At 41.0% G+C, this 14,528-nt stretch overlaps 1 protein-coding gene across 1 annotated transcript in view; it reads right to left on the bottom strand.

Moving 5' to 3' along the window:
• CFAP100 (cilia and flagella associated protein 100) overlaps positions 1–14,528 on the bottom strand; it is a 24,763-nt gene extending 10,235 nt beyond the window's left edge. Inside the window, exons 1-9 of the mRNA XM_032209529.1 lie at positions 13,635–14,528; positions 12,242–12,366; positions 11,497–11,577; positions 10,106–10,212; positions 8,506–8,698; positions 7,044–7,111; positions 4,913–5,076; positions 2,772–2,852; positions 1,269–1,438 (exon numbers count right to left, since the gene is read on the bottom strand). Coding sequence (XP_032065420.1) covers positions 1,269–1,438; positions 2,772–2,852; positions 4,913–5,076; positions 7,044–7,111; positions 8,506–8,698; positions 10,106–10,212; positions 11,497–11,577; positions 12,242–12,296 — 919 coding nt within the window. The 5' untranslated portion in view covers positions 12,297–12,366; positions 13,635–14,528. The remainder of the gene's footprint in view (positions 1–1,268; positions 1,439–2,771; positions 2,853–4,912; positions 5,077–7,043; positions 7,112–8,505; positions 8,699–10,105; positions 10,213–11,496; positions 11,578–12,241; positions 12,367–13,634) is intronic.

Here is a 14,528-nt window from a genome sequence, read left to right as displayed (position 1 = left end):
ATAAAATGCTAATCATTAGTATTAATATTGATATCACCACTATTTTTCATTCTTCAAAAAATAAATGCATATAATCAAGGGAAGGGAAGCGCCTTTTTTCTGTTAAAGCTGATGAATCTGTACACCGATTTAGTACTGAGAAAGAAAAATCATACTGAAAATCTATGTCGGTCATACATTTTCCTCAGTGTTGCTCATTGTTTCTGACAGTAAGCAACTGCAGAATAAACTTATCTTAACCTGACACTGAAGAGTGAAAAAGACCAAAGTCTTGTAAGTTATAAGCATCTCATTATTTACCCTTTAAATATAAGCCAATACAAGGAAAATGGAAATTAGAGCAGGAGTGTCAGTATGATGTAAATGACCAGTATTTTTCTTCTCTTGGTCTGAGGGTCAATTCACAGAATAAATGGATAAGCCAATCATTTTAGAAAACATATATTCATAATATAATTTTACAGGATGGACAAAGGTCACCTCAAAATTGGGTTATTTTGTTTCATCCATATGGATATGTGAGCTTGTGAAGCAAAATGTTTTCGGAAGGCGATGGAAAGAAAATACTCAGAGTATCATTTGAGTACTGTTGTGAAACACTTTAAGAACTCTTAAGAATTTAAAATATTTTCAGTAATATTAAAAATATTAAATATTTTAAAAAACCTATTGATTTTGCCTCAAAATTGACTCCACAGCATGTTTAAATAATGTAAAAGAAAGAAGAAACATAATATCAGAGGTGGTATTCTGCAGATTCTGACCAGTTCTGGAGAACCGGTAGTGGAAATTTTGAGTAGTTCAGAGAACCGGTAAATATCACCTCTGACTGGGCCCGCCCCATCTATTCTCTTCTTCGCGAGTCCCAGCTGATCGGGAGGAAATGGGGATTTTGCAGTATTCTTCCCCTGCCACACTCACCAAGCCACGCCCATCAAGCCACACCATGCCCACAGAACTGGTAGTAAAAAAAAAATTGAATCCCACCACTGGATAACATGAATGTATGGATTAGAATTTGAACAATGATAGCTGAATGGAAGCACCTTTAATACCAATTAATTTGAAAAGATAATAGAATTTATCTGTTTAATGTGGAAGTTCTCTATACTATTTTTTTTATTTTCTGTAATTATATCATGTGGCTTTGCTTCTGGCTGGTTTCTTCTGAAGATGGATGAGGTTCAGCAACAGCTTCTGAAGATTTATTGCTATTTCTATGCAGATCTGAGAACAACACACAGTTTTGGGATTATGGAAGTGCTTACCTTTTGGCAGTCCTAGTTTTTCCTCTTTACTCTCAGAAGGGAGTTTATTTGCCTTTTCTTTCACCCTCCGTCTTTCATGATCTTCCCACCATTCTTTGGGAGATAGTAGGTAGAGGAAATCCTTGAACACCACATATTCCTGCAAAGTGTCCTCAAATCGGGCTATCTCACTGAAGAAAAGAAACAGTCATTGCATCAAGAGCAAATGGAGATTACTCTGTGGTACTTCCAAAGGGCACTTGTGGAAAATTGGGATAGGCATTGAGTATAAAGCTCTTCTCCCCAAGTACATATTCCCAGGGAAAGTAAATTGTTAGACATAAATTTTTTAGACCTAAAGAATGCTGGATAAGACACCAGGAGACAATAAGCATTCTGGGAAATAAAACTGCAAGAAGGTAACATCTAAAATATATAAATGGATGGATGGATGGATGGGTGGGTGGATGGATGGATAACCCTAAAATATCCCTTAATTTTACTCTGAATGCAGAAGAGAAACAATACTTTTATATTGCCTGTAAGTTAGGATATTTTCATAAAAATCATATGGCACACTGATGTGTGATCGTCTTTGTGGGTTGGTCATGAGAAGAATCTGGTCTGTCAAGAGTCCCATCTCTTTCCTGATGCCATTTACTTTATGGCTCCATACTGTTACCATAATGCTGATTCCTCTGACATGACTCCATTGATTCTCTTTTCTTCTGCCTTCAAAGAAGGGATTCAGACAAGGCTAAATGAAATTTGTCCCCAGCAGGTGGCAGCATCTAGCTGACCTTGCCAAGTCATCAAGATGAGACTTGGCAAGTGCTTCAATGGCTATATAAAGTGTATTTCTTAGATGGCTATCATTAAACCCCAGAGCAATAGTAAAAAAAAGAATCCATTCTAGAAAACATAATGGAAAACTAGTTTCAGATTCTTGCCAAGAAGACAACATTGTTGTATCTATGCAATCATCCAAGGTCAAACTTAATTCAAGAAAGTCTGAATCTTTAAATTAAATTTTAATTGATTTTGATCAATGTAATTGATCATTTCCAGGCAGCAACTGTTGGAGCAAAAACACCATTAGTTTTTCAGAGGAGTGCTGTATTTTAAAATACTTCCTGAAACGGGTCTAATTTATTTTTTCTAATATTGAATTAGAAGAACAATTTTAATTTTTAATTTTAATGCATTCCAAAGTATTTATTTGCATCTTCTCAAATGTTTCATACTAGGCAGGGTCAATGGAAATAACAACACTGATTGTTATATTATCTTTTTTTTAGCAATCTATTGATTTAAAATTCATTGGAGAGAGAGAAACAAATGAAAACCTATAAAACCTTGTTACCCATAATTCAGGCATATAATTAATGTTTATCAAGCATAAACATTTAGCATGTCATAAAGATCTATAATACTAATGTACTTTTAACTGCATTGGGACATCCAGGAAAGGGAAACAGGGAGGAAGGAAAATATACCCTGGATTATATCTTCTGTAACTGCTACCTTTGGATGTTCATCATTTGCGCTGTCAATTCCCGGATCTCAATTATTTTCTCCAGTTTTGCTTTCGTTTCTTTTTCAGCACTAAGAAAAAAGAAATAAAGACAGAAATTACCCGCAGAGCATGACTGGAGATAAGTGATATCAGAATTAAGAGAGATCTCAAAGTTTAGGCCACCATGAAAAGTCAGAGGCAATGGTTACCGTTTCCCCAAAATAAGACCTCCCTGGAAAATAAGCCCAATTGGGCTTTTGAGCACATGCACTAAAATAAGCCCTCCCCAAAAATATTGCCACACAGCAGCAGCCATGAGGTGACCATGCTTGCTGCCTCCTGCACCTCAAAAATAATAAGACCTCCCCAAAAATAAGACCAAGTGCTTAATTTTTTTTGGGGGGGGGAGAAAACAAGGCCCTGTCTTATTTTGGGGGAAACACAGTAGAGAAATATAAATTTCTTCCTGGTGTTTTTCCATTTCTCTTCTTCCCCCAGTCCTTCTCGTCTCTACTCATATTTTGGTTGAGAATTTGGCTGAAGAATATGTAGAATGTAATGATTCTCAGCCAAGTTGGTTTGACATATTAGATGACACAAGAGTGGGCTGATCCTCTTTTTCATGGTCAGCTGTGGAGGGATCATATAACAATAGCACTAAAACTCATAGAGAGCTCCACAGTACTTTACTGCAACTTTCATCTACCCGTGAATTTCTTTTGGACCTTTTAATTGACTATCTGGTAAACACTCTCTTTAAGGTGTGGGGTGGACAGCCTACATGTTAGTTAGAGAACAGAGAAGGCAGCTCTCCTAAACTGTCAACATAGATTCAGTTCTAGAACTTCAATTTGAGCTTTTTAAAAAAAATAGTAGAAAAGGTTCTGCTAGTCTGGGTGGGAAGTGGAAGACGTGGCTAACTAGCTTCAGGGAACGTAACGCTTGCTGTTACATTAACTAGCACTTTTGTAACTCTTTAAAAATATCAGTAGGTGAGTTTTCTTTCTGTTTGTTAAACAAGAAGAAAGAATAGTATAGAAATAAATTAACTTGTGAATTATTTGGCATCTGAATCCCAGTAGAAAAGATTTGACAAATAAATCAAGTCTCTATTATGAATTCCATGAAGAATTTCATTAACTCTGAATGAGTTTCTTAAAACAGCAGTGGTTTTTTTTTTCTCCCCCAGGGCTAGGCAGAAGTTTGAGTAGCCTTTGAGTTCTTTAAAGGGGTAGCTGAAAGTTGCTGCACTTGATGAGATCTGAAGCACAAGGCTCTGCAGGAGAGTGAAGGTGAATAACTCTGAGCCATGATGCAAAACCTGACATGCATACCAGTATCAGACATTGGGATGCAATAATACAAGGGTGGTGGTTTGTCTGATGAGATCACTGTGTTTTCCCTTTTTGACACAATCTTGATTTGCTACAGGGATATTATACATCCCTCATATACATACATATACATACATCACACATTTCTGAATCATTCTCACAGCATGTGGAACTTTAACGGGTTCATCTCCAATGAAAGCATTAGAATCAGAATGCTCAGAGATATGATTTTATTGTCCACAGTAAGCTCAGGTTGCACAGTCCTCTCTCTCTCTCCCTGCCTCCCTCCCTCTCTCTCTCCCTCTTCCTCTCTTGATATATAAGCTACCGTGTTTTGTTGAAACTAGAAATTCAAGATGTCATTTCTGAAACAACTTGTTCCTCAGTCTTAAGATAGAAGGTGAGCATCACTTAAGCTACTCCTTTAGTTCACCAAGCATCTCTCACCATTCCTTTCAGAACAGTTATGAAAATGATGTATCAGATATTTTAACCTTTGTCTGCCTGTGTGGGCCTATGGTTATATTTTCTTCAAGATTTTAATCCTCCAAAAAGTATAGGGGAAGAAAACTCCAAAACCAACATTGCAATTCCTCCCTCTGTGATAACATGCCCTATCATGCCCCCTGTAGCCCTGGGAGATTTCCTTCCAAAAATCAAGCGCCCTTTATTCAACACAATTGCAAAAATGCTTGTAGGCATCTCCTGCAACACTTAGTGGCAGACTTTGTGTCTCCTACTGAAAACTGTAGAACTTCCCCAGGACTTGAGATGCCTACGAACGCTACAGCTTAGATCCTATGGTTCAGTGTTACATTTTCAAAGCTTGGACAGAGTTTCTGTCATTCTCTTTCAGGAACTCATCAAACATGGCAGCATCCTTTTCCAAGTCTTCCTCGGCTTTTTCCAGCTTTGCTTCTTCTTCCACTGCCAGATTTTCTAGTTTCTGAATTTCATCTTTTTTCACAGTTACAGCGTACTGAAAGGGAAGCCAAAAGTGATTGAGAAAGGAAGGCCCAATAATGTCTCTTTTCACTTAATGGACAATTTCATCTACCTCCATAGTTTAGAAACTGGCTGTCCCATTAAAGGAGTTCTGCTTCTAGGTGAAACTGCTCTTTGTTTCTTCTACCCAGGGGTGGGTTGCTAATCCCATTCCAACCGGTTCGGTTGGAACGGGGCCGGCGGCGTCCTCGTGCACGTACGCAGTTCACGCATGCGTCTTAGCGCCTGTGCGATGCTCCAGCTGCTCGCGGAGACTCACGCAGGCGCTGTATGTGCCATCCAGCTGCTCGCGGAGAATCGCGCAGGCGCTGTATGTGCCATGCGCCTGCGTGGAAGCGCAGAAGCCTTCAAAGACCGGTAAGGAGCGCGGGCGGGCGGGTGAGCCCTTCGCCGTTCCTGGAAGTTACTTACTTCCGGGTTCGCCGACCAACCGGTTCGCGGGGACCGCCACGAACCAGTTGAAACCCACCCCTGCTTCTACCCATCCATTACCTCCAAACTGTCCAATGATTTCTATCTTTCTCTTTTTAATAGATACGTTAAAGACGTATAACAGATAACGGCCACTGACAGGAGAGATAGGTGGTGCAGAATTCCATAAATAGACTTGGTAAAATATACCCTGTTTCCCTGAAAATAAGACCTCCCTGGATAATAAGCCCAATCAGGCTTTTGAGATTATTTAGCTTGCGCTAAATAATCCCTTTCCCGAAAATAAGCCTTCCCTGAAAATATTGCAATGCAACAGCAGCCATGAGGTGACCATTTTGTCATTTGTCATTTATTAAAATTTATAGGCCGCCCTTTTCCCTGAGGGGACTCAGGGCGGCTTACAATCACGAGGGAGGGGGGTGCAGTATCAAAAAACAAAACAAAATGTGAACAAAGAAAAATAATAAAACACAACTTTCGTTCAGCAATCAACACTCGGGCGGGTGAATTGGGAACCTATCCCCAGGCCTGCTGGGAGAGCCAGATCTTGAGGGCTGCGCGGAAGGTCTGGATGGTGGTGAGGGTACGGATCTCAACGGGGAGATCGTTCCACAGGGTCGGAGCTGCAACAGAAAAGGCTCTCCTCCGTGTAGTCGCCAGTCGGCATTGACTGGCAGATGGGATTCGGAGGAGGCCCAGTCTGTGTGATCTAATTGGTCGAAGGGAGGTAATCGGCAGAAGGCAGTCTCTCAAGTACCCAGATCCACTACCATGGAGTGCTTTAAAGGTGGTCATCAGTACCCTGAAGCGCACCCGGAGACCAACAGGTAGCCAGTGCAGCTCGCGGAGGACGGGTGTAACGTGGGCGAACCGCGTTGCGACCACACTCGCCGCCTCCTGCACCTCAAAAATAATAAGACCTCCCTGAAAATAAGGACAAGCGCTTATTTCGGGGGTGAACAGAAAATAAGACTCTGCCTTATTTTCAGGGAAACATGGTAGTATCATTTGTATCTGTGTTTATCTATTCTATACAGATATGCAATCCATACACACAAACACGCCTATTCCTAGACATGGGAAAATATGCTGTGGCTATAAATGGGATACGGCCATGTATTTCCCCACCAGAACTTACTCTATGTAAGCTGAGAAGCCCATGGCATAAGCCAGCAAGCATCTTCAACCAGGCAATTTATTGAAATGATTCCTCATGTTAAAAGTTACCACCGAGTTGCAATGAAGCAACTTCATTTAATGCTGCATTTGTAACCCTTCCCTTTTCAAAGCATTCAGAGTCAAACGGGTACTGTTTCCTCCAATGTTATCCTTGCAACAATTGGGTTGGCAAGAGTAAGTCTCCCCCAAGGCCCTCCAGTGAATTTGATGGCCAAAAAAAAAAGAAAAGAAAAAAGACTTGATCCCAGCTGTCCCCAATACAGATCCCAAGCTCCTCTTTGCTACCTCAAACTGACGTACAGGCAACACCACTAGAACAAAATGAAATACCTGCAGCAAGAACATCTGCCGTTTCTGATTGATGTAATCATCCATGGTCTCTCTCTCTACAACCTGGTCTGGGGGGGAAAGAAAGAAAAGAAAGAAGGAAGGAGGGAGGGAAGGAAAAAAAAGGGGGGGAGGGCAGCCGTGCAAACCACAACATCCAAATGCAGAATGCCACAGTGAAGTGAGAGGACAACGCTTTCAGCGGAGCTTCCAAAATCTCTTTCCGTTGACTGAGTTGGTTGAGAGACACTTGCAGCCAACAATTCTGTCACCCCCATGGTTTAGAAACTGGCCTGTTCCACTACCAAAAATGTTCTGCTTCTATGTGAAACTGCTCTTCGTCTCTTCTATTCATCTTTGCTCTGTTTATTTCATTTAATCTTATTTGCTGAGCGCTTGTAAATAACAGTTGGATCTTTCTATCAGGGACATTTTAGATGTGCCGCTGACTATCGGGCATTACAGCAGCAGATATCATTTCTGGAGACAGCAGCCTTTTGTAGAATTTGATGCTCATAAAAAACTCTTTCATATGCTATGACCCTATGGCAGTGATGGCTAACCTTTTTGACATCACATACTGAAAGCCTGTGCGTGACACATGCACATGTGCCTGCATCCATAATGCAATGTGCGTGCAACACCCTTTGTGCGCCCTACCCCGTGCATGCGCACACAACCCCCCACCCCCCTGCACATGCGTGCGCGATCCACCCGTGCCCCATTTTGGCCTTAGCAGGCCTCCCTGCAGCCCCCATGGATGAAAAATGGACCATGCGGGGGGATGCCACAACCCACACACTCCCTTTTGCCCCAAGCATGCATGTGCAAATCCCACATGCTCCCTGTCTCCCGTGCATGTGCGGCAGAGACCCGAAAATCAGCTGGCCAGAGGGAGGTGCGCATTAGCGGTGGAGCTAAGCTAGGGCAACGGCTCACGTGCCAACAGAGGGGGCTCTGCGTACCACCTGTGGCATACATGCCATAGGTTCACCATCACTGCCCTATGGCATATGATAAGAGCCCATCAGAAACTTCCAAACTCTGGTGAATCTCATTTATATTACAGAGTGTTTTAGAAACATCATGAAGATAATTCAGAAAATTTTATTCATCTTATACTCCAATTTATGGTCAAGATGTAAAGCAAAGCCTGCTGCTTTGGCTATTTCCCTGTTCAAAATAATCCTCCCTTCCGATTGTTTTTCTCTTAAAAGCTTGGAACAGATGACGCCAATTGTGTTTTACTTTGGAGTGATAATGCTAACCAGAGGCAGGAAGAGACCCGCGAACCTAAAGCAAGTTTGAACCCTCACCTAGATCAGATTTTGGGGAAACCATGTCTAAAATTATTTCAGTTTGAATGTGAAAAAATGAGAATCTGAAGCTGGAAGCTTATGCAGTCTATATTCTGATACCAAGTAATAATCCCACTACATTCATTCTGAATGCTTTCCTCAGCTACCTTTAGTAATTGCTATCTTCCAGGAGATGCTTTCTCGGAGAGCTTTGAGTCGTTCGGCTTCTGCTACTAACTCCTTGTACTCAGCTTCTTCTTCCATTTGGATCGCTCTCTTGAATCCCGACTGTTTGGAACTCTGCAGAGTGGAGCAAGTCATCTTCTCGTGGACTTTCAAAGTCTTCCGGCGCTCTCGCTCCTAAAGGAAGAAGGAGTTGATTAAATGCCCCCTTGGTTATCGGAGGCCTCACAAGATGGCTGCCCCAGCAATATTATATCTCCAGCATAAAGGACTGTATAAGAAAATGCAGTTGCTTAGGAGGTCAAAATGGAATTGTATTTTGTAACATTGGAGCTAATTATTCACTCTGTGAGATCAGTTATAATTCATCCTTCAGTCTCAAAAGACGATGGTATCGTGCTCTGGAAAGATGTCCCAAAGCAGCATCTGATGTGACTAAAAAGGCCAATTTGGGAGTGGCAATCCTTTCCACACAGATACATTTTGTCCCTTGCCCAGCCCCCAGATTTCGCTGGTTCCGGGACTGCCTCTTTGCCTCAGCCTGCCAAACAAGTGTCTCTCTGAATTGGAGAAAGCCATGCTGCGTCCTTGGCCTCTAAGATGAACGATTAGAGGTCAAGCTTTTCCAGCTGTTAATGTCCATCTCCAGGGCCTTTAGATCCCTCTTGTAGATATCCTTATATCGCAGCTGTGGTCTCCCTCTGGGGCGCTTTCCCTGCAGTAATTCTCCATACAGGAGATCTTTCGGAAACCAACCATCAACCATTCTTACAACATGCCCAAGCCATCACAGACTTCACTCTTTCAATAGTGTATACATGCTAGAGATTCCCGCACGTTCTAATTATTCACTCTGTGAAATGAGTTATAATACTGTATACAAAATATACAGAATACAGAATAACAGAGTTGGAAGGGACCTTGAAAAGCTTCTGGTCCATACTCCCCTATTCAAGCAGGAGACCCCATAACCGTACCACATACTTGGGACTCTGTAAAAATGGGGCATAGCCTCCTCCTCTCAGAACTTACTATGAAATTAGTTTTGATGCTGCTATTCCACATTTGTTTAATCTAGTGCCGAGCAAGACTACACAAAGAACACAAAAGTTAGGCTTCCTTAACCAGCTGCCCTCCAGTTGGATTGAGTTCCAGTTACTATAATCTCCAGCTAGTGTATCCAATCGTTTTCAGTGGATGGTGCTGGATTCCAATCTTACAAGAAAGAAGATTTTCTCTATCCATGTTGTCTGAACACTCAATCCTCTCTTATCATCCGTAGTCTTTTTTAAAAAAAAATCAGCTTCCCACTTCATCTTAGATTGTACTTTTGACTCTTTTACAGAACCACCAGTGTATCTTATTATTTAATACACAGAGTTTTTCTAAAAGTCTCAGAGATTCTCCTTAACTCATGCAAAATAATATTGCATGAATAATAACATTACTTCTGCTATGAAATTTCTTAATTCAATGAGACAGTACACCAGCTCAGTGGGAAGAGGGCACATCATACTGTCAGCATTCTGATTGGCCATGGCTGGGGAAAAATTCTTTTGGAAACGTCCTGTATTTTCTACATACCATCCTGGCCTTTTCTTTCTGTTTATCTCGCAGCAAAAAAATATCAACATCTGCAGGGATTTTGAATGGGTTTTGTTCCAACAGAAAGTCTGTGTTTCGAGGAGGAGCTGCAAAAGAAACAAACAAACCAAAAAGAATATTAAGAAAGCAATAGCCGAGCAGCATTATGTCATCCAAATATAACGAGGAAATTAATAAGAATAACCAAAATGTGTCTAATTGGGCAAAAAGGAATGAAAGAAGGCTGGTGAACTTCATGACAAGTGAATTATCATTTGAAGATATATAATTAATTGACTGGCCAGCTTGCCACGGCCAACTCGCTGCAAGACAATTCAACAAATACAAAAGTTAAATTCATTTCGAAAGAACCGTGGCCAATAATAATAAAATAAAGGCAATCCAGAAATACAAGAGTTACAGTCATTCCAAGGAAATGTGGTCACCGATTATAAAAGTAACTCATTGAAATGCTAAAGTGTTAAATTGTCCTGCAGCGAGTTGGCTATGGCAAGTTGGCTATGGTGAGTTATCCCATTTCATGTTAAAAAACTTTTTGGAAGCCTTGCAACATATCATACTGGAAAAGAGATTTGGACATAGTAGTGCAGTAGTGCATTTTAATGGAATCTCAAGCATTTAAGTCACAATGATTTCCAAATTAGGAATAGCTCTATACTTAGCCTCATTTAAAATCAAGACAATTTATTATTTGCCACATGATAAACATTGGTTTTGAAAACAAGTTTCTTTTTATCTCCTCTTCTTTCCTTCATTCTCCAATGTAACTTCAAGATGCTCTGGTGACTGAGGTGGTATTCAGCAGTTTCTGACTCAGTTCTGGAGCGGAAATTTTGAACAGTTCAGAGAACTGGTAAATTCTAACCGGTAAATGGCCACACCCTCCCTGCCTCCCGAGTCCCAGCTGATCGGGAGGGAATGGGGATTTTGCGGTATCCTTCCCCTTCCATGCCCTTGAAGCCATGCCCACCAAGCCACGCCCACAGAACCAGTAGTAACATTTTTTTTAATCCCACCACTGTCTGGCAGAAATTTCAAAGGTATGGGGAGGATTGCAGAGGGAAGATTTTTATGTTCATGAAAACATAGAATCGGATTTCAGACCAAGAGAACATCAAAGTACATTGGCTCTACATGATTTGGAAGATTCTCTGATCCTGAAAGATCCTATAGTCAAGCAAGTCTAGGAACAATAATGTAAGAATGGTAACTGATCTGCTCAAAGTTGCTAAAACGGCAATGGCTTCCTGTGTTGTGCTGCAATTCCAAAACCCAATCTATTTTGTTGAAATTGCTCAATGATCCACTGATGATTGCTTGCATAATGGAATTTGGGAGCTGACAGTAGACAATTAAAAAGAGAGACTTACATGACTTGGTGCCTGGTCTAGAGCTGGCCTTAGACGGTATTGTAAACACATCTCCGGTTTGCTGAGATACCAGTCGTATTTCTGATCCAATAAACAACGAACTTCACTTAGTTATCCAGAAATAAGTTACTGTATATTATAGGGAAAGTTACTAAGACTTAAGTGTCAGCATCATAGGACTTACTATACTTCATTGTTTAAAGACCAATTTGTATGGGGCACTTTGTATATATCATTAGAAACAGAGTCAAGAGTGGTGCGGTGGCCTAGAGGTGGAGTTCTCACCTCACAATCAGGAGGCTGTGAGTTTGATTCTAGGTAGAGGCAGATATTTCTCTCTCTGGGCACACTGAGAATATAACCACTGTACAAAACTCTGCACTGGCGACAGGAAGGGCATTTACGCCCCCTGTCTCTCTCTCTCTCACACACACACACACGCATAGTCATACGAGCATAAATTCCGAATAAACAACCTGGTGCCTCTGAGTATCACCATACCAACAGATTTTTTTTTAATTGACCTGCAAGAAGTATTAACTTCAACCTAGGATAGGTTTATGCTCCAGGTATTAAACTCCAAAGAAACCAAGCATCAATGAAGTTGGCTCTTTCAAAAGGAACAATCTACAATAAGGATAGGTCTGTATTCTGCTTCAGAAGCTGCCCTCACCCTAACATGAATTTTAAAACTGTAAAAAGAAGGAAGCATTACATTCTAGGAAATGAAACAAAAGAGCCTTACTGTAAATTTCTTCAGAGTCCTCCGAGCCTGAAGATACAAACGACGCTCCAGACATCCTGAGGATGTTCTAACAAGAAGGCTGACTTGGTGAACAGATGTCCTGAGATGCAACACTGAATCTTGGCCTATGAAGAGATATGTATAAGGAATCCTTTGTTAAATGTGATTTTATTCATTGATCAGCTAAACCTTAACAACATAGAAACTCTTTTACAACTGCTAAAATTTGGGCCAGAAATTGAAACTATAATGAAAAAGATTTTGAAGAACCCTCCTAATAGCTAAAATTGAGACTGGGGCAAACAGTGGCAAATGATGGTGGGCTTTGATTCACTGGACATCCATTTTGTTCTTGAGAGACAGGTTCAGTTGAATGATTTGTAACTCCCCTTTAACATTAACATTCTACAATTACATGACATGTAGAAGAAAGGAATTTTGTGCAGGTTCAGTTTTTTCCACCATAGGAAAACCTGAATTGCCCCCGATCTTTGTCCTATCCTATTAAATCCAAAGAATTTTTTTCACAGAAAGGATGACATGTTTTTTCCCCATTTTTAAGCAAAAACAAAATAAAAAAGGGAAACGTGCATAAAATAGGCATGGGGTCGAATAAAATGGTGCTAATCTAAACAAAAGATCTGTAGAAATCACCACCATAATTTTAAATGAGTCGCTTGCTTTAAAGGCGTCTGGAAATCTGCACCTGGAAATTGTTTCCCAATAGTTAATGCTCATTCAGCTATGACATGCAAAATAGAGGGAAGGATTACTACAACCTTAATGGCTACCAATTCTATGAGGTGTTTTATCAGTGGTTCAGGTTGAAGCAGTTATTTTCAAGAAAACGATTTCACCTCATACACACTCATTTCAGTAGCTCCAAACCAATTAACTTGATATACTGTAAAGTACATCAATAGATGACTGGGTGTGATGGCTTAGTGCTTAAAGACGCTGAGTGACAGCCCAGGTTCAAGACCTTAGTCCAGGTTTGAGACCTCTACCGCACAATGGGTAGAGTTCCCGTTCCTGCCCCAGCTTCTGCCCACCTAGCATTTGAAAGCATGCAAACGTGAGTAGATAAATAAGTACCACTTCAGTGGGAAGGTAACAGCATTCTCTGCACCTTTAGCATATAGCAGTGGTTCCCAAACTTGGCAACTTTAAGACTTGTGGACTTCAACTCCCAGAGTTCTCCAGCCAGAAGAGCTAGCTGGAGAATTCTGGGAGTTGAAGTCCACAAGTCTTAAAGTTGCCAAGTTTGGGAACTACTGGCATATAGCCATGTTGGCCATATGACCATGGAAAATGTCTTTGGATAATACTGGATCCCTCAGTTAAGAGACAGAGATGAGCACCATAGCCTAAAGACGGACAGGGAAACCTTTACCTTTTCCCTGTAGAGACAGTAGCCCTTGATCAACCTTATCTCAGCCTAGAAGTTAAGCAGGGTTGGGCTTGTCTGATACTTGGAGAAGAAACCACCAGGAAAATCTAAGGTTGTAGGCTAGACTGGGAAGTTGAGAAAAAAGATCCTGCAAGAAAAAGATGGCAAACAATTCCATGCTGATGCGTAGAAAACTGCATGGCTGTGTCCATGAAGTTACCTTGATTCAAAGGCTTGACTTTGGCACAAGTATTTAGAAAACTCCTCTCTGCTTGGTGAAATGGTTTTTGAAGCCCTAAAAGCCTCAGTATTGTATTCACTCATTTTAGAAGTAGCAGGTCTCATCTCTCAGAATTAGCTAAACTACTGGCAGTCCTTGTCTTACACCCATTCATTGAGCAGCTGTTCAAAGTTACAACTGCATTGAAAAATGGGACTTATGACCAGTCCTTGCACTAATCACTATTGCAGCATTCCCGTGATCACGTGATCAAAATTTGGGAACACTTGGCAACAAGCGTGTATTTATTCTTGAACCCTGGTGACTGAGGGTCGACTCAGCCTTCCCTCTTTCCGAGGTCAGTAAAACAAGGAGCCAGATTGTTGTGGAGGGGGGAATATGCAAATCACGCTTATATCATAAACTATCAGAGACTGCAGTAAAATGCTATGGAGTGGTATATAAGCCTAAAAACTCTGGTTGCAGTGTGCTGGGATTTTGTGATCCCCATTTCCAACCTTCTCAAGGGGCTTCCAACAAGTGAAGTCTACGTGGTAAACCAGATTTGCTCAACAGCCACCTGATTTTCTTAACAACCGCAACGATTCAGTTAACAATCATGGCAAAAATCATCATCATCATCATCATCATCATAAAATCAGACACGATGCATTTAA

The sequence above is a fragment of the Thamnophis elegans genome, chromosome 2 (assembly GCF_009769535.1).
Source record: "Thamnophis elegans isolate rThaEle1 chromosome 2, rThaEle1.pri, whole genome shotgun sequence".
NCBI classification, from domain to species: Eukaryota; Metazoa; Chordata; class Lepidosauria; order Squamata; family Colubridae; genus Thamnophis; species Thamnophis elegans.
The sequence above is the reverse complement of the archived record's forward strand: the minus strand, read 5'-3'. Positions and strand labels throughout refer to the sequence as shown.